At 35.7% G+C, this 23,470-nt stretch overlaps 1 protein-coding gene, 1 long non-coding RNA gene and 2 other non-coding genes across 4 annotated transcripts in view; 2 read left to right on the plus strand and 2 right to left on the minus strand.

Moving 5' to 3' along the window:
* The first annotated feature begins 264 nt into the window (after positions 1-264).
* Positions 265-3,224, plus strand: LOC138381838 (uncharacterized). Its single transcript, XR_011233180.1, has 4 exons — positions 265-349; positions 2,429-2,543; positions 2,810-2,881; positions 3,111-3,224. It is a non-coding gene; the product is annotated as an uncharacterized lncRNA (long non-coding RNA).
* LOC138382285 (small nucleolar RNA SNORD87) lies at positions 2,650-2,738 on the plus strand. The gene has a single exon (XR_011233374.1). It is a non-coding gene; the product is annotated as a small nucleolar RNA SNORD87 (small nucleolar RNA).
* Positions 3,225-5,572: 2,348 nt separating the features above from the next.
* The window catches only part of MCMDC2 (minichromosome maintenance domain containing 2), a 30,044-nt gene continuing 12,146 nt past the window's right edge, over positions 5,573-23,470 (minus strand). The window contains exons 10-14 of the mRNA XM_069466426.1: positions 21,395-21,561; positions 20,419-20,598; positions 17,681-17,823; positions 13,923-14,032; positions 5,573-5,739 (exon numbers count right to left, since the gene is read on the minus strand). Coding sequence (XP_069322527.1) covers positions 5,573-5,739; positions 13,923-14,032; positions 17,681-17,823; positions 20,419-20,598; positions 21,395-21,561 — 767 coding nt within the window. The remainder of the gene's footprint in view (positions 5,740-13,922; positions 14,033-17,680; positions 17,824-20,418; positions 20,599-21,394; positions 21,562-23,470) is intronic.
* Positions 14,740-14,801, minus strand: LOC138382279 (small nucleolar RNA SNORD44). The gene has a single exon (XR_011233368.1). It is a non-coding gene; the product is annotated as a small nucleolar RNA SNORD44 (small nucleolar RNA).

Genomic DNA, 23,470 nt, shown 5'->3' on the forward strand with positions numbered 1-23,470 from the left:
TCTGCTCGTTTGTATCCGAGTAGATAACTCATTTGCATATTCAATGAAATAGCTCTAGCTGAAGTACTCAAGAGCCTTAAAAGCCTCTAGGGAAGTTACACAAGCTCACCACTATAAACTCGAAGCCCACGCCCCGCGTCTGCCCCTTGCACTACCCTAGACTGTGCACCCAGGGGGCGGAGCCATGGACAGGAAGGGGCGGGACCAGCCCTGAAGGCCCAAGAGCTGCCCCCGGACGTCGCACTTCCTTTTCCGCGCTGCCAGCGAGGGAGTAAGACTGGCGAAAGAGCTTCAGTTATGCTGGCGGGACGGCGGCTGAGCTTGCGCGCCCGTAGCTGGGCTCTTGGAGGTGAGAGTCGTCGCGGTCTTAGTTCCTCCTCTCCTACCTGCGGGTTCCTCCGCTCTGTGGGTACCGAGTGCGGCGCCTTCTTTCCCGCGGCCTCCGTCCCTTGTCCGGGCCTAGCCGAGCCGTCGGCAGCCGCAGAGTTGGCGCAGGAGGCAACGCTCCCCGTGCCCCAAGGGCCACGGGCTAACGCTCTGCGCCATCTGAGTCTAGAGCCTACTCCAAGAACTAATTTTGACTGTCAGCTCAGAAACTAGTAAAGGACCTTCTGTGATTCAAGGGAACCCGAGGCGCCGAGAAGGAACGGCCAGATGGATTCGTGCTCCGCCGGGCCTTCGCCGATCCCGTTTGTGTCTCCCGCAAAGCTGCGCGTGCGGCCTTGGCGGTTTTAGGTTCCTCTAAGTGGGCGGCTTATTTTTCCTTAAAAAGGGAGCGTTTTATTAAGGGGGAGGAGATTATCTCTTAAGTGATAAGACGACCCTTCCTTAACCGTACTTGGAGTGTGGTTTTTTAATTTTAATAAACGCAGTTTAACTGCTGCCGGTGGGTCCATATTGGTCTCCAGCCATTAGTGGAGCCAGTTGGCGTTTGTTGCTAATCTCCCTTGTAAATATGTTCTGAGACGAGGCGCTTAGGCTGTAAATGCCTGCTACACATGCAGATGCTTGCGTTTACATGGAGATATGCATTTCTGGACATACATGGTCAACAGCTGGCAGACTGGAAAAACATGCTACCTATTCAAAAACAAATTGTAAAAATGGTAAGGCATCGTTGAGACTTGGTATATTGATGTTGTTTTTTCCTTCCTCCCAAATTTGAAATACGTTGCTTCATCTGAAATTAATTGCTTTCAACAGGACGAATGTGGTGGTTTTAAATTTATTTGGCATTCATCCTTAATTTTGAGCCACATGTGGCTTGAATTCCTTTTTCATGGCTAAGTGGTGGGATTTCTAGAAATTTCCAAGCGAAGTGTTTGATAAAAATAAAGGGAATGTACGAAAATTCTGGAGCATAATAAATACAAAAGAACCTACTGATCCATTTAGGAGCTGTAATGTTACCAGTACTGTATTCTATTTGTCTCCCACTCCCATCTAGAGGTGAACATCATCTGGAATTTTGTGCCCATCAGTTGTTGGGGAGAGTGGAATGGATAGCAGTCTTATACATATGCATCTCTAAGTGTACGTTTTCTTAAGCTTTATAAAAATACACAAGTATGCATGTGGTTGTCTGTAGTTCCTGTGAATCATCATATTAAACTGAAATTTTCCAAATCAGAATTATTCACAGCTAATAGTTTGTATTTCTCATACTGATTATGTGAAATATTACAGCATTTCAGGATGTGAAAATGGTAAATTGTTTAGCAGGGTCCTAACTTGTATGTCTTCATAAATCATTTCCAGTAAGTTGTCTGGCTCAATGATTTATACTCCTGGGGTGCTGTATGGCATGATCTGTGGCCCTGGCCATGTCCTTTGCAGTACCTGTGTACATTCAGTTAACTTGGGATTTAATTCTACAAGAATATGCCCAATCATTTGACATTGTAATATTTTTAGGTGAAAATCTGCACACGGGTTTCTATACATCTAACCTTTAACCTGGCTTAGCTCATCCTTGTCAAGCTCTGAGACAGAAAAGCAATGGCTGTGTACTCATTAGGACCATTGTGTTTTAAAATCAGAACTGTGATGGTATCATACAATGTTTACACCATTTTTCCTGCTTGAGAGAAAGCTCATTTATGGAATTATTAGTTGCTAATCAGTCAAAGGAATTGACATACTCAAGTCATTATAGATGTTTTAAATTTTGAGTTTGTCAGTTATAACTATCAAAAAGTAATAGAGCAAGAATTAAATTCCTTTATTCTGTTAGAGATGTATTGAACAACAGATACTAGTACTTTTATTAAAAAGTAGGTTGGAGTCCCAAAAGGTAGGTTGCAAGTATGGTGTTTTATGGTTCCTTATAGGAATGAAATTCTCTTATCAGACCATTCCTTCATATAACATGCCAAACAAACAAATGCAAGTACAAATGGGAATTGACAATGAAATATTCAATTTCCAGATGAGAAAAAGCCTATGAGTTTTGAAGGTGTATGAAGGACATTGTGACAAATGTTTTCCAAAAACCTGTAGAAGATGGCCGTGAAAAAGCCAGGACCACTACTGCATGTATTAAGGTACCAAAAGTTAATGTTGTGTGCTTTTTTTTGTCTTTGTGCTATTGTTACTAAGGGGAAGTACCCCAAAATCTTTAATGTGTTCTTGATATTGGTAAGTTTAATACCTGGCACAATGATGACTGAAATTACTTTTTGCCGTTTACCCAGCTGAGGGTATCTTTGAAGAACTAATTTTAAGACTGAGTTGCCAGTAATCTCTGTTGGTTATGTTAATGGCATGTAATACAATTTTTATTAAGAGGTGAAATATTCTTTCTCTTTAGCATATAGGTAGCTGAGCTGCAGATGAGTGTACTTCAGCTGCAGTTTTTAAAAATATTTCTTCATTGCCTCAAGTAAGTAATTGTGACTTGTGAAGCAACCATATCTGTTGACAGTTCAGAAGTGTCTGATAAACTCCAAAGGGTTGGGTCCAATTCCTGTTGAAGTTGTCTTTGCATGTCAGGGTGGAGTTTCCTTTTCTCAGTATTAATTTTTTTAAGGACACTTAATGGATATTGAGGTTATGTGATAACTTTATCTTTGATTATGGAATGATTTTCACTGTTTCTGATTTTTTTGGAGGTGTGGCATGATGAAACATTTTTGAAGAAGGAATGAAGACTGTTCAAGAAAACATGAACAGAAGCAAGTGATGAAGATGAATGTTTGATATTAATGAACATCACAATAAATTATGTAGAAAACAGATGCTTCACTAACTATTTTAATTGCTGGGCAGTAAAATCTTTCCTTTAAAATAGCTCCATTCTCAGGCTGGGCGCGGTGGCTCACGCCTGTAATCCTAGCACTTGGGAGGCCGAGGCGGGCGGATCCTTTGAGCTCAGGAGTTCAAGACCAGCCTGAGCGAGAGCGAGACCCCGTCTCTACTAAAAATAGAAAGAAATTATATGGACAACTAAAAATATATAGAAAAAATTAGCCGGGCATGGCGCATGCCTGTAGTCCCAGCTATTCGGGAGGCTGAGGCAGAAGGATTGCATGAGCCCAGGAGTTTGAGATTGCTGTGAGCTAGGAGGACGCCACGGCACTCACTCTAGCCCAGGCAACAGACGGAGACTCTGTTTCAAAAAAAAAAAAAAAATAGCTCCATTCTCATAGTCATTACTAGTCAAACCTATTTTTAACTTACTTTAAGGATATAATGTTCTTGTTAACTAGCTCATCTGTGGGTGATGATTCTCAATTGAGGTAGGCAGTAAGGAGATATTTCTTATGCTTCCAGTTTCCCTTTCTAGCCTTTGGAAGTTTCTGGAGAGGCCTCATCACTGCATACTTCATATCTGGCCTTCATAACCTACTATTGTACCTGAAAAACGGGTGTTTGGAATCTTGACCTCCTTAATGCAATCAAATTGTCCCTTACAGGTGAAAGTTTGACATTTCTGTGATCTACAGATTTTATTTAAAATTTAAATTTTATTTTTTAGTTTGCTTTCATCTTAGTGAACAAAAAAGTAACCCTAATCCTAGTACAAGTAATAATTAGCAATTATGCTATGTTAAGTAGTGGCTGGGCAGGCAGGTCTGTCTAGGATAAAAAGAATTGATGAGAATCCTAAAACTGAATTTCTACCTCAGTGAAGCTTAAGTTTAGCTAAATCTTTTTCTCCTTTTAAATTCCTTGCTTTCATCAAGGATGCAATTTGCATATGGTAAGTCAAACTGTAAAATTTGTACAGCAACATTCTAATCACTTCCCACCAGAGGCAACATGTAAAAACCATTTGTGTTCTGTACTTCCCATTAGTAAAATGAAGGCTATTTTATGGATCCTAGTTTCATAAGATAAGGAAGTGTTCCTGCCTTCATCCCATAGAAATGTGCATGAGAAGCACAGGATAAGGGTCTTGCTAACAATACCAAATTGTAATTTTTAAATATTTCACTAAAAACTAGCTTTGCCTTCTGAAAATTAATTCCATGGGCCCTAGCTGGCACCAGTAGGTGTCCAATAATAGTGACTTCTAGATCCTGTAGAGTGGGCAAGTGGTCCTGAGTTTTGGTTAAGATCTGCAAAGTGCCAATTTTGAAAGATTTGATTCATGGTAATATCTTGGTTAACAAAGTGGCAATTTGGTGAATATTTTGCTTTTCTATGAATAGAACTGATCTTTGATTAAAGCTTTGAAAAGTGAGAACTAAAAAAAGATTTAAGAATTTTACAAAATGGGTATGTTTTCTCATGATGGTCCCTGCCTTTTCAGAGCAGATAACCTTCCCTCCAAAAGTGAAGACTGGGCTTGCAAATTGATTTCTTTGCCTTTTGGAACCTTTCTTGTAACTAGTCAGGGCTAAAGAGCCAATTTATAAATTATAGGCTCCTTGATTCCATGTAAATTTTCATTTTACCTTGCATGCTTATGTATACATAAGGAAAATTCCCAGGTCTTTTCCTGACTCTATTTAGGGCTTCTGAAACAGTACATAATGGACATGTCAAAAAGAAAGCATGAAAAGTCTCCATAAACTTGAAGCTTAAGGTTATATAATTTAATTTTTAAAAACTTTTGATCTGCCAAGAGTCAGACAAAAGGTTATATAAATTATAGTTATTTACTCATTAGTTGGGCAAGTTCACAAGTGTAAGGGAAAAATAGTTTAAAGTTATTTATAGATAAAATATTATTGCCATCTTGTGACAAATAGAGCAAACTACATAAAAGTTACCATTTTTCATACTGCTTAGCTTGCAACATTCTTTATATTTTTATCTGTTCAATATTGATCTGGACTAGGCAGAAGGGTTTTTTTTTTTTTTTTTTTTTAAAAACAGTATTCTTGACAACTTTATCACTGTAAATTGTCCACATTGTTGTAAGTTTTAAAAGTCTGCTGTTGGCTATGGAGGTTTGGATTAGAATTTATCCCATTAGCAATTAATCTCGAGGACACTGTATAGTTTTAAAAGTAGTATTCTAATGTACAATATACAGTATTTGAAGCATTACTTGAAAGTCACTCTCAAATACTCACACTTTTTCCCACTGCTTAAGTAGGAATGAAGAAAAATTTTCTCAAATTACTTATTCATCACTAGAGAAAATAGCTGTCCCAGGTCCATATGTGGCAATAAACTGTTCAAGCTGTTGCTGGCACTGAGTTAAATAGAGATCTCTTTGCTCTAAATACTCTTCATTATACAAGTCAAACGGAAATACTGCATTTGGAGCAACACAAAATACAGTGGCCCCTAAATGAAAAAGGAAATCCAGTGTAAATGAGGAATACTCTAAAATGTGGAATCACTATCAAGCAAAATAATGAAAACTTAAAAATTAAAGTTCTGACCTATTCAATGGAATATTTCAATAATCATTTTAAATATGACACTTGTTTTTTGAAACCCAGGAAGCAGCTTCAGTAAAATGCACAAATATTCGTACCAGGGCCAATGGAAGAAGTATGTTGTTTACATTTTAAAACTTGGAAATTAAAAAAATCATTACAGTTTTGAAACTGAATAGTCGTGAGGAGGTGATAGGGGTAGGGAGAGAATGTATTGGAATGTGGGGAAGCATTAATCTTGATAAAGATTAAGTGGATGATCCAAGATAAACATTGCAGTACATTTCTCAGTTCTTAAAACCACTTGCATAAAGACAGATATATAAATCTACGGAATGGGATGGCCCCAAAATAAACCCTTAAATATATAATTAAATTGATTTTCAACAAGGGTGGTAAGGCCATTCTTTGGGGGAAGGACAGACTTTCTAACAAATTGTGCTGAGAAAATTGGATATCTACATGCAAAAAGATGAAGTTAGACCCTTAGCTTACATCATATTTACAAAAATTACCTCAAAATGCAACACAGACCTAAATGTAAGAGCTAGAACTATAAAACTTAGAAGAAAACATAGGAGGAAAGTTTAATGACTTCGGATTTGACAGTGATTTCTTAAATATGACACCAAAACAGGCACCAGAAGGAAAGATAAATTAGATCACATCAAAATTTAAAACTGCATCAGAAGATACAATCAGTAGTGAAAAGGTAACCCATGGAATAGGAGAAATTACTTGTAAATCGTGTCTCTGATAAAGGGGTCTATAACTCACAAAGAGAACAACCTGATTTTAAAAATGGGGGTCATGCAGGAGACCAGGGTTCAGGAAAAAACAAATGGGGAAAGGATTAAAAGGGACATTTCTCCAAAGAGGATAAACAGATGACCAATAAGCATAGGAAAAAGATGCTCAACATCACTAATCATTAGGGAAATGCAAATCAAAACCACAATGCCTCACCCATAAGGATGGCTATGGTAAAAATAAAAAGCAGAAAATGACAGGTGTTGGTAATTTGTGGGGAAATTGGAATCCTTATGCAGTGCTGGGAATGCAAATGGTACATCCACTATGAAAAACAGTATGGGGGTTCATCAAAAAGATTAAACAGAATTGCCAAATAATCCAGCAAAATTTCACTTCCAGGTTTATACTGAAAAGAACTGAGAGCAAAATCTCAAATGGATATTTGTGCATTCATGTTCATAGTAGTAGTATTCAATAGCATAAGTAGAAACAACCAAAGTGTCCATTGACAGATGAATGGATAAACAAAATGTGGTATATACATATTATTATCACGTAATATTATTCAGCTTTAAAAAGGAAGGAAATTCTAATACATGCACAATATGGATGAACCTTGAGAACATTATGTTAAGTGAAATAAGCCAGTCACAAAAGGACAAATATTGTATGATTCCACTTATATGAGGTACCTAGAACAGTCAAATTCATAAAGACGACAGAATGATGATTGCCAGGAGCTAGGTAGAGAGGGAAATGGGGAGTTAGTGTTTAATGGGTACAGAGTTTCAGTTCGGGAAGATAAAAAACTTCTGGAGATGATGGTGGTAATGATTGCACAACAATGTGAATATACTTAACACCACTGAACTGTATGCTTAAAAATGGTTAAGATAGTAGATTTTATGTGTATTTTAGAAACATTGACTTTTAGTATAGGAGCTCTTACATTCTGTTTCATTCATTGATTCATTGAATGAGTACTTAAGTGTGGCAGGCCAGGAGTACCATTGCTACCCCTCTGCTGCTTCCAGACCATTCTTTCCCCTGCTTTCCTTTTGGTAGGTAAAAATCCTTTCTCCTTTGATGCTCAGTGCAACTTAGCTTTACAACTTTTTCCCCTTCCACAGTCAACTTACCAGTTCTCAGCATTTGGTGCACAACCTTCCTTTCTTCTCTAATGTCTGACATTCGGTGATTTCCATGTGAATTACCCATTTAACTCCTGGCCTTCCTGTGTCCTAGCTTTTATCCTCTACCTCAGCCACACATTCTCACAGTCAGTGGAAACTGATATCTTCAAAATCCATTCCCCTACACTACCTCCTATGCTTCCAGCTCAGTTGCTGTTCCAGGTCTTTTAACTCAGAGATCTCCAATGCTTCCTCCCTTCACTTCCCTCCTTAACCAGCCTGAGTCCCTCTCTCGCCAGCCACTGACTCCCTTGGTCCTCTGCAACACTGCATGAACTCAACCATTCACTGTATGCTGGTGCTAAGGCTGCGAGGCAGAAAAATCACACAACAGGCATTTCTTCTTTTCATTTTAAATGAATCAGTAACTTCAAACAATCACTTGCACTGCCTGGCAACCCTGCTGAGTTTCCCTAGAACACTTCTCTAGCTCCACAATGACTATTATATTCCATTCTTCTCTCCTCAAACCTTTCATTTTCAGCTGGTGATCCTGAGTAAGGTATATGACCAAATTTATGAACCTACCTGGTTCTGTATCCACTTTCTTTTCTCCTATGAAATGAGGAAGTGACTCATCTATCAGAAGCCAGTATTTTCACATGTGCCCTGGATCCCATCCCCTCTCACCATTTTAGGACTTCAATCCTGAATCTCCCCCTCTTCTATAGTATCATTAATTTACTCTCCACTGCACATGATTTAATACCTTCTATCTTTAAAAATAAAATCCCTTCCTGGACTATTCATCCTTCTCTAGCTAATGCCCCATTTCTTTCCCCATCTCAAATTTGTCTATGTGTGCTGTCTCCATATCCTTACCTCCATCCCACACCACTGAAATAGTTCTGATCATGGCCACCTAAAACCTCTAGGTTACCAAATCTAATCTTACTCAAAATCTCAATAGCATATGAGACACTTGATCATTCTGCTCCCTTTTGGACACTCTCCTTTCTTGGCTCTGTAACACCACACTTTGTACACTCTAGCTGCTGCTTCTTAGTCTCCTTTATTAGTCCTCCTCAATCCCATTTCTAAATATTGGAATCTTTAAGGGCAGTCCTGGAGTGCTCTCTAGTCTCTCTCTAGGTGATTTCATTCATTCCTTGGCTAGAACTCTCTTCCAAGCTACAAATTCTTCTATAGGATATCTTTAAGTTATATCTATAATTTGATTTTTCTCCCAAACCTTTTTTTCTTTCTTCCCAGTCTTGGTAAATGGCACCATGACCCACCGAGTTACTGAAGGCAGAAAACTGGGAGTTTTCCTTAATTCCTCCCTCTCCCCCACCCAACTCCTAAATCTAGCTCATGAGCACAACCTGTTGGTTTTTGCATCCAAGGTATATCTCTAATTCACTAATTTCTCGCCATTTCTATTGACTCCCCCTCATCAAATCTCTCATTATCAATTGTCTGGACTATAACAACAATTTTCTAACTAGTCTCCCTGTTTCTGCTATTAACCCCCTCCATACCAACTCCAGATGTGATATGTTAAAAAATATAATTGATCACCTTAGTCCTCTGTTTAAAACCTTTCAATGGCTTCTCATTGCACTTGGAATAAAATCCCCATTTTCTACCATGGCCTGAGGCCCTGCAGGATCTGGCCCTACTTTCCTCTCTAACCTCAACTACTGTGCTTACTATGTTTTAGCCACCCTGGCTTCCAGTTTCTTGAGAGCACCTACATATGTAATTTCCCTCTACATTGACTTCTCATCCTTTAGGTGTCTGCTTAAATAAATGTCACCTCCTTAGAGAGGTCTCCATAAAAGCCAGTCAAAGTAAGACCTTTCTATTGTTCTTTCTCAGAACACATTGATGTTCTTCATAGCATCTGTCTCCATTTATATTAGATACTTATCAGTGTATTTACTTTTTAATTTAAAGTGTTCTCTCACTAGGCTATAAGTTCCACCAGGTTAGAGACTGTCTGTTTTTTTCACAATTGTATATCTAGTGCTTAGCACCTAGCTATCATTCAATAAATATTTGTTGACTGAAAAAAATTGTGAATATTTAATTCAAATAGTGATAATTATGAGGCATATTATGATAGCACATAACATTATAATTTTAATATATCAATCCTGAAATTATAATTAACCTCAAATTACCTTTACAGTTTTACTTTAATATATACAGGTATATCTCAGACATATTGCAGTTTTGGTTCCAGACCACTGCAACAAAGTGAAAATTGCAATAAAGTGAGTCACATAAATTTTTTGTTTTCCCAGTGCACATAAAAGTTTTATGCTATACTGTAGTCTATTAAGTCTATTTAGCATCATGTCTAAAAAAAAGTTCATTCCTTAATTAAAAAACACTTTATTGGTAAAACAATGTTAACAATCTGAACCTTCAGTGAGTCTTAATCTTTTGCTGGTGGAGGGGCTTGCCTCACTGTTGATGGTTGATCACTGATCAGGGTGATGGCCGCTGAGGGTTGGTGTGGCTGTGGCAATTTCTTAAAATGAAACAACAATGACGTTTGCCATATTGAATGGCTCTTCCTTTCATGAAAGATTTCTCTGTAGCATGTAATGATAATGATGTTTGATAGAATTTTACCCACAGTAGAACTTCTTTCAAAATTGGAGTCAATTCTCTCAAACCCTGCCAATACTGTGTCAACAAAGTTTATGTAATATTCTAAATCCTTTTGTTGTCATTTCACCAGTGTCCACAGCATCTTCACCAGAAGTAGATTCTATTTCAAGAAACCACTTTCTTTGCTCGTCTATAAGAAGCAACTCCTTGATTTGGTCAAGTTGTATCATGAGATTGTTGTACTTCTGTCCTATCTTCAGGATCCACTTCTAATTCTAGTTCTCTTGCTATTTCTACCACATCTGTATTTACTTCCTCCACTGAAGTCTTGAAGCCCTCAAAGTCATCCCTGAGGGTTAAAATCAACTTCCAAACTCCTGGTAATAGGAGTGGATATTTTGACCTCCTCCCATGAATCATGAATGTTCTTAATGGCATCTAGAATGGTGAATTCTTTCTAGAAGGTTTGCAACTTACTTTGCCAAGATCCATATACTTATAAAATGTGTTTCTTAAATAATAAGACTTGAAAGTCAAAGTTACTGCTTGACCAAAGAGCTGCAGAATGGATCTTGTGTTAGCAGTATGAAAATAATATTTATCTCCTTGTACATCTCCACCAGAACTCTTGGGTAGGTGTGTTGTCAATGAGCAGTAATCTTTTGAAAGGAATCTTTTTTTCTGAGCAGATGTCAACAGTGGGCTTCAAATATTCAGTAAACTGTGCTGTAAACAGATGAGTTGTCATCCAAGCTTTGTTCTTCCATTTATACAGCATGGGCAGAGTAGATTTAGCATGATTTTTAAGGGTCTTAGAATTTTTGGAATGGAAAATGAGCATTGGCTTCAACTTAAAGTCACCAGCTGCATTAGCCCCTAACAAGAAAGTCAGCCTGTCTTTTGAAGCTTTGATCCAGGCATTGACTTCTTTCTAGCTATGAAAATCCTAGATGGCATCATCTTCCAATAGAAGACTGTTTCATCTACATGGAAAAATCTATTGTTTAGTGTAGCCGCCTTCATCAACAATCTTAGCTAGATCTTCTGGATAACTTGCTGCAGCTTCTCCATCAGCACCTGCTGCTTCACCTTGCACTTTATATTATGGAGATGGCTTCTTTCCTTCAACTTCATGAACCAACCTCTGCTAGCTTCAAACTTTTCTTCTGCAGCTTCCTCACTTCTCTCAGCCTTCATAGAATTGAAGAGAATTAGGGCCTTGCTCTGGATTAGGCTTTGACTTAAGAAAATGTTGTGGCTGGTTTGATCTTCTATTCAGACCACTGAAACTTTCTCCATATCAGCAATAAGGCTGTTTGCTTTCTTATCATTCTTGTGTTTACTGGAGTAGCACTTTTAATTTCCTTCAAGAACTTATTCTTTGCATTCACAACTTGGCTAATCATTTGACGCAAAAAAATAGCTTTTGGCCTATCGCTGCCTTTTACATGCCTTCTCACTAAGCTTAATCATTTCTAGCTTTTGATTTAAAGTGAGAGACGTGCAATTCTTCCCTTCACTTGAACTCTTATAGGCCGTTGTAGGGTTATTAATTGGCCTAATTTCAATACTGTTGTGTCTCAGGGAATATGGAGGCCCAAGGAGAGGGAGACAGGGGAATAGTCAGTTGGGGGGCATTCAAAACTTACACAGCATTTATTAAGTTTGCTGTGTTATACAGACGCAGTTTGTGCATGGTGCCCCCAAAAAATGAAATAGTAACATCAGAGATCACTGATCACAGATCACCATAACAGATATAGTAACAATGAAAAAGTTTGAAATATGGGAATTACCAAAATGTGACACAGGACATGAAGTGAGCACATCCTGTTGGAAAAATGGCACCAAAAGACTTGGCTTGATGCAGAATTGCCACAAACCTTCAATTTGTAAAAAATGCAGTATCTGCAAAGCACAATAAAATGAAGTATGCCTGCACTTTAACATATGGTATATAAATAATTGAAAAAGGAGGTAAATTAATTCTAATACTCGAGGTACCATATAATCATTAGGAAACCCAAGTATGATTTCATTTAAAAGGCTGCTGCTACTTTCCATGTCAGTTTCATACCCTACCCAAGAAAAATATCCCTTGGTAGGGATCATTTTCCTGATATGTTTAAAGTAACATTTAAGGAGTTCTTAACATTGTTTTGCTTAAGACTTAAAAATCAATATACCTAATTGAAATTCATTATGAAAACAAAAGTAACTAAAGGGAAAAAAATCTTCACATAGTTTTTTCCCTTCAATAAATGCTTTCTGAAATGCTTCAAGAAAGTCTTGAAAAATAGTCATCAAGTAAAAATTTCAGTCAAATTCTATCACAGGAGTACTTATTATAATACCTTGTTTTACAATCAAAGTCACACATTTTTGTCTTCTTACTGAAATCCAGTTGTGTTTTAACAATTGATGACATGTCACAGTAAAATTGGCCGCAGTTTTTCTTTCTTATATGTAAAATAATGTGTCTTAGATTTGCTGAAATATGGTCTTAAGTATAGAATAAAAGAAGAATGTAAAGACAAAGGAAATTAAAACTAAAAATATTTATATATCCCTCCTATTATTTCATATTCATTAGGAACCAGTGTTTTTCTCTTTTGGTAAATAAAACTAATTTAGGAAGTTAAGTAACCTCTTCTGGGGGTCATGAATCTCTAAGACATACTTCATGAAACTTATGATCTATCTTCCTATGAAAAAATGTATAAGGAACACACATACACAAATTTGTATACAAGTTAGGGATTCACAAGCCCCTAGGACACCAAGCATCTATGGATCCTAAGTTAAGAATGCTTGATTTAGACAATTACAGAACAAGGTTCTAAAGTTCTAATGAATCTTTATAAAAAGTTAATACAATATAAATGTAATTTAAAGCAAATTTAAGCACTAAACACATACACACAGAAAAGCTAGTGTTAATACATTCTTTAAGTCCCAGGGTTGGAACCAAAGTTTGGTTTGAATAATGATATCTCTAATCTAAATTAATGTCTCATCTAACTCAACAAAGAACTTTGGGAGAATAATTCTCCTTACCTTTACCTTAAGAGCCTTTTGTGTTTTTATTAGCAAAAGCATAAGTGCCGTTCATTTCAAATAATTTAAATTCTATAGTCATAGTATTAAGACTAGCAATTCAGAGAAGGCAGCAATACAAGATGATCACATTTTCTTTCACTTTGTCTCCAAATCCACTGTGGGGGATTGTTGACAATTAAATGTTGAATGTTATTTTAAAAAGAAGTTATTTCAAAATTATTGAAGTTATTACAAAATTATTTCATATATTGTATTAACTACTTTTTTCCCCAGAATTCTTTAAGCAATGCAAAAGTTCAAGTATGGAAACAATCATACATAATAAGGAACTTAATATCAGATGATGATACTACCTATAACCAATTAGTAAATGTTAAAATTCAAACAGGCCTTACCCGATATTTATTATTCTTTAAAGTAATATTTTAAAAATGTAGGTAAAATTTTAATTTAAGAGACTAAGAATATTTCAGTTTAGGTAAAATTATTTGTAGTGATCATTAATAATTTAATACATTACCATATTTCAATGTGAGAGATGTTTCAAATAATAAGGCTGCAATTAGTACATCTTCTTTAAGCACTTTGTCCCTTAAGTTCAGTCGAGCATGGGCTTCAGATAGGGAAACTCTAAAAAAGAAAATTGATGCCAATCAAAATTTGTTGATATTACAAAAATAATACATTTTTTGGTGGGAACAAACAAAGACATGGGAACACTAGCTGCACCTAAAAGATCAGCATGTTCTTACTTTAAAAAAATTTTAGTTTCTTTTTCAGAGCATTTTTTCCCTACAAACTTAAATAGACTGTTGCAGAACACGTCAGTATCCTGACTTGTTCCAACAAAGAGTTTCCATCAAGGCTTCTGTTATATTTATCATTCCACACTCCCCTCCTCAGGTTGTGTTCAGATAAATACACAGCTGGGAAAATTAATCTATCTCTTGTAGACAAATCCTTGACCCGTTCTTCTAGTTCCTCATCTATCTGAAGTCCTCATAGAATCTTGCAATTTCAGTGTTGGAAGGAATCTTGGAGTTCAAAGTTCAAACTCCCATGAGATAACTGAATTTCTTCTACAACATCCCAGGCTACTCATTCTCCAGTCTCTTTTGAACCTTTCCTAGCATTCATTGCTTCATAAGGCAATTCCTTTATTTTTTATTTTTTAACCATCTTCAATTACCTGAAAGATCTCCCTGAAGCTTTTATTAGGCAGATGTGATATACTTGAACAACTACTGGACTTGGCAATCAAAAAACCTAGACTGAGTCTCTAGAATTTACTAGCTGTGTGACTTTGTATAAATCACTTAATTTATTTTTTTTCCTGAAATCAGTTAGAGCTAATTAAAACCTTCATGTTCAGTCAGTATTTGCTTTATCATCATCCAGGAAATCATTTAATTTATGAGATTTTTTAAAACTCAGCTATAAAATGGGGATAAATAAAGGCATTTGAAAGGTCTGCAACTAACTGTATCTATAACTAACTATAACCAAGGTTAAATAAGTCTAAACTGAAATTAGTTTCACAGCAGTTTCCATTCACTGGTCTGTTCTGTCTTCTGGGACCTCTTAAATGTGACAGCTCTTCAAACATTCAAAGATAACTTTTATAGTTGCCCCATGTTTTCTTTCCTTCAAGATAAATATTTCTAGTTCCTTTAGTATATATATTATGAGTCATAATTTTCAGCTCCTTACCATCCTGGCTACTCTCTTCATGGCCAGATTTTATTAATACTCCTTTTCAGTACATTACCACAGGTGTGATTTAACCATCAGAGTAGAGATGAGGCAGAACTAGCATTTTGTTGCTTTTGATATATATTCTACTAACACAACTTTAAATTTTGGTATTATTAAGAGCCATATCATATCACTATTATGAAACATAAAAAGAATGAAATCTCAAGTCCTTTTCATATCTTTTCATATTAAGCCACTTACCCTTTTCCCATCAATTCACATGTGTACTAGGGAGTTTGGGGATCTAATAGAGGACTTTACATTTATCCTATTAACTCTCTTCTTATTAGATTAAGATCATAATTCAAGGCTGTGAAGGTCTCCCTAATGTTGCTCACGTACAAATTTGATTATCATGTCCCTGATGTCCTCATCCAAGCTCCTTCTAAAAATGCTGATCAGAACAGAATACATATTGAGACTTTCAGGAAAAGAGAAGAGAGTATTTATTGTTCAGCTCCACTTCTCTAGAAAAGCAAAAATGGTGTTCTTGGGTACCTGTCTGTAGAAGTGGGAGAAAAATTCAAGGTTTATGACTCTTAAGGGTAGCGGTTCATTTACTCTGCTGTTTCATAAATGACCCTCAGTATTTATTTCCACAATGTGAAAACGTAGTTAACATATTAAAATTAACTCTAATTTTTTTTTTAGAGACAAGGTCTTGCTCTGTCGCCTAGGCTGGGTGCAGTGGCACAATCATTGGTCACTGAATCCTCAAACTCCTGGGCTCAAGCAATCCTCCTGAGTAGCTGGAACTACAGGTATGTTCATGGCTAATTTTTCTTATTTTTTTAGAGACAAGGTCTTGCTATGTGCCCAGGTTGGTCTTGAACTCCTGGCCTCAAGCCATCCTCCTGCCTCAGCCTCCTGAGTAGCTGGGATTACAGGTGTGAGCCACTGTGCCCAGCAACTCTGCTTTATTCTTGAATAAATATAGTCATATATAAACTGCATCTATGTGAGTTTAAATACAAATTTTTTTTTTACTACAGAGAAAAGAAAATTATGAGAAAATAGGACTTTCAAAGCTTTTAAGCAGTATAATTTGATCTGAGTATTTTAAATATTACTTCAGAAATACAAAGCATTATATAATTCTGTTTACCATTTTTAAATTAAAGATTAAAAACATTTTTTTGAGACAAGATCTTGGTCTGTTGCATGGACTAGAATGCAATGGCATGATCATAGCTCACTGCAACCTCAAAGTCCTGTGTTCAAACGATTCTTCTGCCTTGTCTCTGGAGTAGCTGGGATTACAGGCACAGTGCCACTACATCTAGTTTGGTATTTTTTGTAGAGATAGTGTCTCGCTATGTTGCTCAGGCTGGTCTCAAATTCCTGGCCTCAAGTGATCTTCCCGCCTCAGCCTCCCAAAGTGCTGGGATTACAGGTGCACACTTCCGCACCCAGTCCCATTTTAAAACATTTATCAAAGAGTTGATTTCTACCTTGGTTTATCTTTAGCATTTTTTTCACCTCTATCAAGATAAATATACAGTTGGAAGTTGGACAAATTAACTAAACATATTTATGTCTTATAGATCTGTACTGATATTTCTTGCCAGTGCTTCATCTGTCTTATTTTATAAAATGCAGTTATAACAAGATATTTATTTATTTAAAGGATTATTTTACTCCTGGTCATACTTCATAATTTGTTTTAAATTATACTTTAATGTTGTATCAAGTAAATTAATGGTCTATCAATAGAGGACTGTTTAAATTATGGTACAGCCACATCACAACTGAGTGAAGCTATGATGCAGCTATTTAAACAGAATGAGATAATTCTTTACGTGCATGCATGATTCCATTTGTGCAAAAAGAATATACCTATCCATAAAAATATATATATTTATATGCCTATATATGTTTAAATAATGTATTCATTTAACATATGTAACATTTAAATAAAAATATATTTTATATATCATATTTAAATTACATATATGTATATGCTAGTATCTGAATGAATAATTTCTGGAAGGATACATAAAAACTGTTAACAGTGATTATCTCTGGAGATTGGGGTAGGAATAGGTAGTGTTAGCAGGATATTTTACTCATTTTAGACTTTTACAATGTTCATACTTTCTTTTATAATAAAAATTAGTTTTTAAAAATCTTTCAAGGAACAAAACTAGGTGAGTCTATTAATGTTTCTAGAAGTACAAGGAATAATATACTTAAAAATTTTTTCTAGGTTCAACTACAAAATACTTGGAAATATAAACAGCCGTATTTTTTTAAAACATTTGAAATCAGTGTGATTTTTCTCAGACACAGTTCATACAGGGGATCCAATAAAAACATACTTAGTGAAAAAAATCACTGGAGGTTAAAATGATGTTACAATATAACAAAAGGAATTGTTAAGCCACTTTAAGTTCTTTTGGAACAAGGTAAATTATAAACCAACCAACCAGCAATCAAGCAAACAGAGAAACGAGTAAAATAGATAAATAAATTAAATGCATCATTTAAAAGTCAATACTGGCTTTTAAAATCTTAAATACCTACAAATATCTTAATGCAGATGCTGAGAGTTTTGATCCATATATAGAATCTGTTCTGATTCTGCAACTTGCTAGATAATAGCCATGAATCATTCTTTCTGCTTCCAAGCTGAATTCTACATTCAAATTCTTTGCAAAAGCCAGTAGCTAAATTAAAAGGGTGAAAAATTTAAGAGATTAAAGCTTTATTATAGAATCTACATAACAAAAATCAAAAGTATACTGCCATTTTATTTTTCAAGTTTGCAGATTTTATTTGCATAAAATTGAGTAAATATCTGGGGCCATCCTGAAGTCACTGAGCACTTTAAATCATAGTGTTATACTTGTAAAAAGTATTAAAGTTTACCCAGAATAATCTCCTCCGTCTCAGTGCAGAAATATTCTGTGCAATGTATTTGAATGACTTTGCAATGTCTTTGTTCCAGTGGGAGAAAGGCTCACCTCCTTCAGAATCTCATTTCCCTTCTGAACAGCTTTAACTTTTTATTTCCTTACAGTTTATTTCCTTACATCTCTCTCATTGGCCCTAGAGCTACTTGCCCTTAACACTGCAAAGAGGGGAGGCCTTGTGTTAACTGCTATGAAGGTAGGCCTTGGAGATTCAGTAAGATTTGGGTAGAGAATAATTTTCCAATACAATGATTATTGCTGTTTTCTCTGAGTTTTGTGTTTTTCTGAGTTAGTGATTCCCAGTTCCTTAAGTCCTTACTCTGTGACATAATTTCTAGATTTTTCATTACCCTAGTTGTTTTCTACCTTTTCACCTCATAGAATCAAGGAAAATATTAACTATAATAATGTTGCTATTAACAATAATATATTTTAAATATAGCTTTTTAAAAAGCATAAGGATATATCCTGGATTGGACATGTCCTGGATTGAATATTTCCTGCCTTCTTTGTTCTGTTTGTACTCCACAATTCTCTCTAGGCCTTCAGAACTGGATAACACTACTATTAATAATCTCAGTAGCCCTCTCCAAGTTCTACCCTCTGGTGGCATGATGATGTGCCACTTATATCTCCCTTCAGGAAAGGACTTGTTGCCCCAGCTCTACTGAGAGTGTTGTCAGTGATGGTTTCCAGCTGTCCCTTCAGGACAGCCCACAGTCCCCATCATATGACTGATTGAGGTGAAGTGGGAGAAGGCATTATAAAGCCCACAGGTATTGACAGAGCACTCCCAAATACATTTCGTACACTAAACCCCATCTCAGTCTGCCTTCTGGAAAGTCCAGACTGCAACAAATTCCATCCACTCTGATTTGTGTGATGGACAGATTTATCTTCCAGAGAAACCATTTTCACTATTTCACTTGCTTAGTAAAGCATACACCTGTTCTCTATAATCTGACAAATCAACTATAAACTCTTCTGCTTGTGCTTCAGGGCTTATTGTAAATTTGCCAAACCTCTATGACTCCATAATACAATTTTTGCTCCAATCAAGCTGGTCTTCTCATTGTTTTCCATGTATGCTACTTTCTACTTTTGCGTCTTTGCTCCTACTGTTAGTTCTGCTTAGAATATCCATCCTTCCTGGCGTCTAAATTTTACCTTTTCTTAAAACACAAGTCCCACCTCCTCCATGAAGTCTTCCCAATGTTTGCATTTATATTACACAAAATTCCTTTCTGAATTCCTAAAATATTCATAGTCAGCACCGCTCAGCTTAGTACTTTAATTGCTCTTTGTTTCATGTATCTTTTTTAATCTCAATAAAATGATAAACTATTTAAAGAAGAAAGTTTATGTTTCTGCAAGAATATAAAAGAACAGAAATAGGCTTATATATGTTAAGTATTCAGTAAATACCTGAATAGTTAATAAATCCACAGTTTTTTTTTGTTTGTTTTTCAGGAAAAAAACAGGCAAAAATTCCTCTGGGTAATTAGTTTGTCTATATTTAGTACCCTAATTTCTAAAGACTACTTTTTTCTTATATACTAAAAAACAAAACCTTATAATATCATAAATATTATTCTTTTCTTTTCTAACCCATGTGAATAAACAATGCTCATAATTCATCTTTTAAGTTCACCCCCCTTTCAACATTTTACTCATGCAATATGCTTACAAGGGAGGCAGATATGAAAACAATTTTTTTAATGACCCATGGACTTCCACTTTCTAATATACCCTGCCTTTTGTCTATCATACCCAGATATTCTGCTCTACTGTGGACACATTTCTCAATAGCTAAAAGGGTTTCAGTTGTAAATACTTGAGCACCTTTAATAGTTATCAGAATTATTACTAAATTTACATCATCTACCCTCAAGTTCTCGAAACATGCCACTTTTTCATTGTGACAGGACATTAAAATGAGTTAACGAATCATGCTAGATATTTCCTAAAGTCAGAACTCTGAAGGCATTCACATAAGGTAAATCCCTTTGAATAGGCTGTAAAATGTAAATAACTGTATATCTATATAGCCTATCATAATTTTCCATAGACATATTCTATTTTGGTTTTCTTTTCATTGAAATTCTTTAAGCTATGGTGATTTGGACAGTGAATAAACTCAACATTTTAATATACATTTCCTTACCCATTTGTTTATTTAATTATAACTTTAAATAATTTCTATACAATGTCCTTAAAATGTTTAAAAGCTGGAAGCAAGTTGGAATAAAAGAATCCTAAGTAAAGAAAACCGAATGCTCAAAGGGACTTCTACTTAAATTGAGAAACATTAGCACAAGCATTCAGGGTAACCATTTTATCTACCTTTACCTTTTCAAAATCTTCAGTTGTGAACTGTTTAGAAGCTACATAAAGCAGTCTTTCAGGATCAATGGCTTTCTTTAAAGTGTGTTCCACAGTAGGAAGAAGTGGGTGGCAAGGAGATGATTCATTACAATTAATCAATAATCCAAATGCTTCCATAAGGTTAGCTGGAATCAAACTGCAATCCTACATCAAACCAAAGGGTAACAAACATACATTAAAATTTGGCATTTTCACACTTTGGAAATAATTATAAATTAATCATCACATATAATTTATTATTATTAAATTAATTATTGTTTGTATAATTAATTATAATTTAAAGAAATTTATCACTAGTCTGGGAATTCTGTGGTGATTGATTTTTTAAAAATCTTTATTATTTTCTTACACATCATTCATTAAAGATTCCAACTATCTATTAAAGTGGTAATTTCTTTTCTTTTTTTTTTTTTTTTTTTTTGAGACAGAGTCTCACTCTGTTGCCCGGGCTAGAGTGAGTGCCGTGGCGTCAGCCTAGCTCACAGCAACCTCAAACTCCTGGGCTTAAGCGATCCTACTGCCTCAGCCTCCCGAGTAGCTGGGACTACAGGCATGAGCCACCATGCCCGGCTAATTTTTTTGTATATATATATTTTAGTTGTCCATATAATTTCTTTCTATTTTTTAGTAGAGACGGGGTCTCACTCTTGCTCAGGCTGGTCTCGAACTCCTGACCTCGAGCGATCCACCCGCCTCGGCCTCCCAGAGTGCTAGGATTACAGGCGTGAGCCACCGCGCCCGGCCTAAAGTGGTAATTTCTAGTGTGCAGATACCTGATGTAAAAAACACCACAATTTTAAAACAATTTTTAAACATTTAGTTCCTGTGCCCAATAAAGTATAGAAATGTGTTAATAACAAAAACATTAAGAAGACATATTAAAATCTGTGACAAAATACCCTGAACAACATTCTAATAATAAAATATACATATACCCTACCATCTGACCAATTAAAGCATTGTTTTTCTGTGTAGTTCTCCTTGAAGATGAATCCATATCAAGAAAAGACCAAAAACTGCACTGAACTGGAAAAGTCATTTGTTGATCGATGTCACCCCCAAACTTCTTTCCTGGGATGTATACTGTAATGCTTCTGCTTTCCAGAACTAAATCAGAATACATTATCCATTTGTTATTTAAGTTCTTTTTGGTCTATGTCTACAAATTAATAACAAACATTATTATATAGAATTATACTATATAGACTTTGGGTACTAAAGACATAAGTAAATTTTTTGTGCAAGATACTGCTAAGTTAGAGCATCTGCCATAAAAAAGAACAAGGCAAGAAAAATATGTGAATGTTTATGTGTCCCATGACTTGATTAGAAACCGCAGTCCAAAGCATGTAGGTGGAATTGTGGTCAGGCATCTGTGTGGAATAAGCAGAGGTCTATGAGATTGGTCATATAGCACAGGCATACAAGAGAGGCTAAAATTAAGTAATGTTCTTTTATGTGGAAAAAAACTGTATAAATAGAAAGCAGGTCAACCATTTATGTTGTATTAGATATTGTAAGTAATCTAGAGATGTATACAGGAGGATGTGTGCAGGTTATATGCAAATACTATGTCATTTTATGTAAGGGACTTGAGCATCTTCAGATTTTGGTATCCACAAGGGCCCTGGAAACAATCCCCTGAGGATACTGAGGTTTGACTGATTATGAAATGCTCAGAAAAGGCAAATACATAGAGGGAGAAAGTAATTAGTGTTTGCCAGGAACTGTGGTGGAGTGGGTGGGGGGAGGCAGGGATGGGAGGTGACTACTAATGGGTATGGGGTTTCCTTTTGGAGTGATGAAAATATTCTGAAATTAGTGGTAATAGTTTTGCACAACTTTGTGAATATTCTAAAAAGCACTGAATGGTACACTTCAAGTGGTGAATTATATAATATGTGAATCTCAATAAAACAGTTAACAAAAAATGTAACAGCAGTAATTGTCATTCTAAATAGAGAAAAATCAAAATTTTATTGGTATGAATTTTATCTTTATATTGTACAATACCTGTCTTAAATGCAAACATACGAACATTTATCTCATATGTGGAACCACTAGTATTTTGCACATTCACATGTATTTTGTTTTTGTCAGAACAATGGAAATGCTGCACAAAACTGCTATTTCATTCTTTTTTCAATTTTTTATTTTTAATTATCATGGGTACATAATAGTTGCATATATTTATAGGGTACATGTGATGTTTTGATACAGGCATACAATGTGTATTAATCAAATCAGTAATTGGGATATCCATCACCTCAAGCATTTATCATTTCTTTGTGTTAGGAACATTCCAATTTTACTCTTAGTTATTTTAAAGTATACCATAACTTATAATTTTAAAGTATACCATAACTTATTGTTGACTATAGTCACTTTGTTGTGCTGTCAAATATTTTTCATTCTATCTATCTACCTAACTATATTTTTGGAGCCATTAACCATCCCCAATTTATCCTCCACCCTCCCTGCTACTCTTCACAGCCTCTGGCAACCATCATTCTACTCTCTGTTTCCATGAGATCAATTGTTTTTAATATTTAGCTTCCAAATATGAGTGAGAACATGTGAGATTTCCCTTTCTGTGCTTGGCTTATTTCACTTAATGTAATGTTCTCCAGTTCCACAAATGTTGTTGCAAATGGCAGAATTTCATTCTTTATTTATGACTATATAACATCCCATTGTGTACATGTACCACAATTTCCTTATCCGTTAACCCACTCATTCACACTTAGGTTGATTCCAAATCTTGGCCATTGTGAATAGTGGTGTCATAAACATGGGAGTGCAGATATCTTTCTGATATACTGATTTCCTTTCTTTTGGACATATACCTAGCAGTAGGACTGCTGAGTCTTATGGTAGTTCTATTTTCAGTGTTTTGAGGAATCTGCATACTGTTCTCCATATGGTTGCACTAATTTATATTCCCACCAACAGTGTACAAGGGTTCCCCTTTCTCACCACCATTCATTATTGCTTGTCTCTTTGAAAAAAACCATTT

The sequence above is a fragment of the Eulemur rufifrons genome, chromosome 3 (assembly GCF_041146395.1).
Source record: "Eulemur rufifrons isolate Redbay chromosome 3, OSU_ERuf_1, whole genome shotgun sequence".
In the NCBI taxonomy this organism is placed as follows: Eukaryota; Metazoa; Chordata; class Mammalia; order Primates; family Lemuridae; genus Eulemur; species Eulemur rufifrons.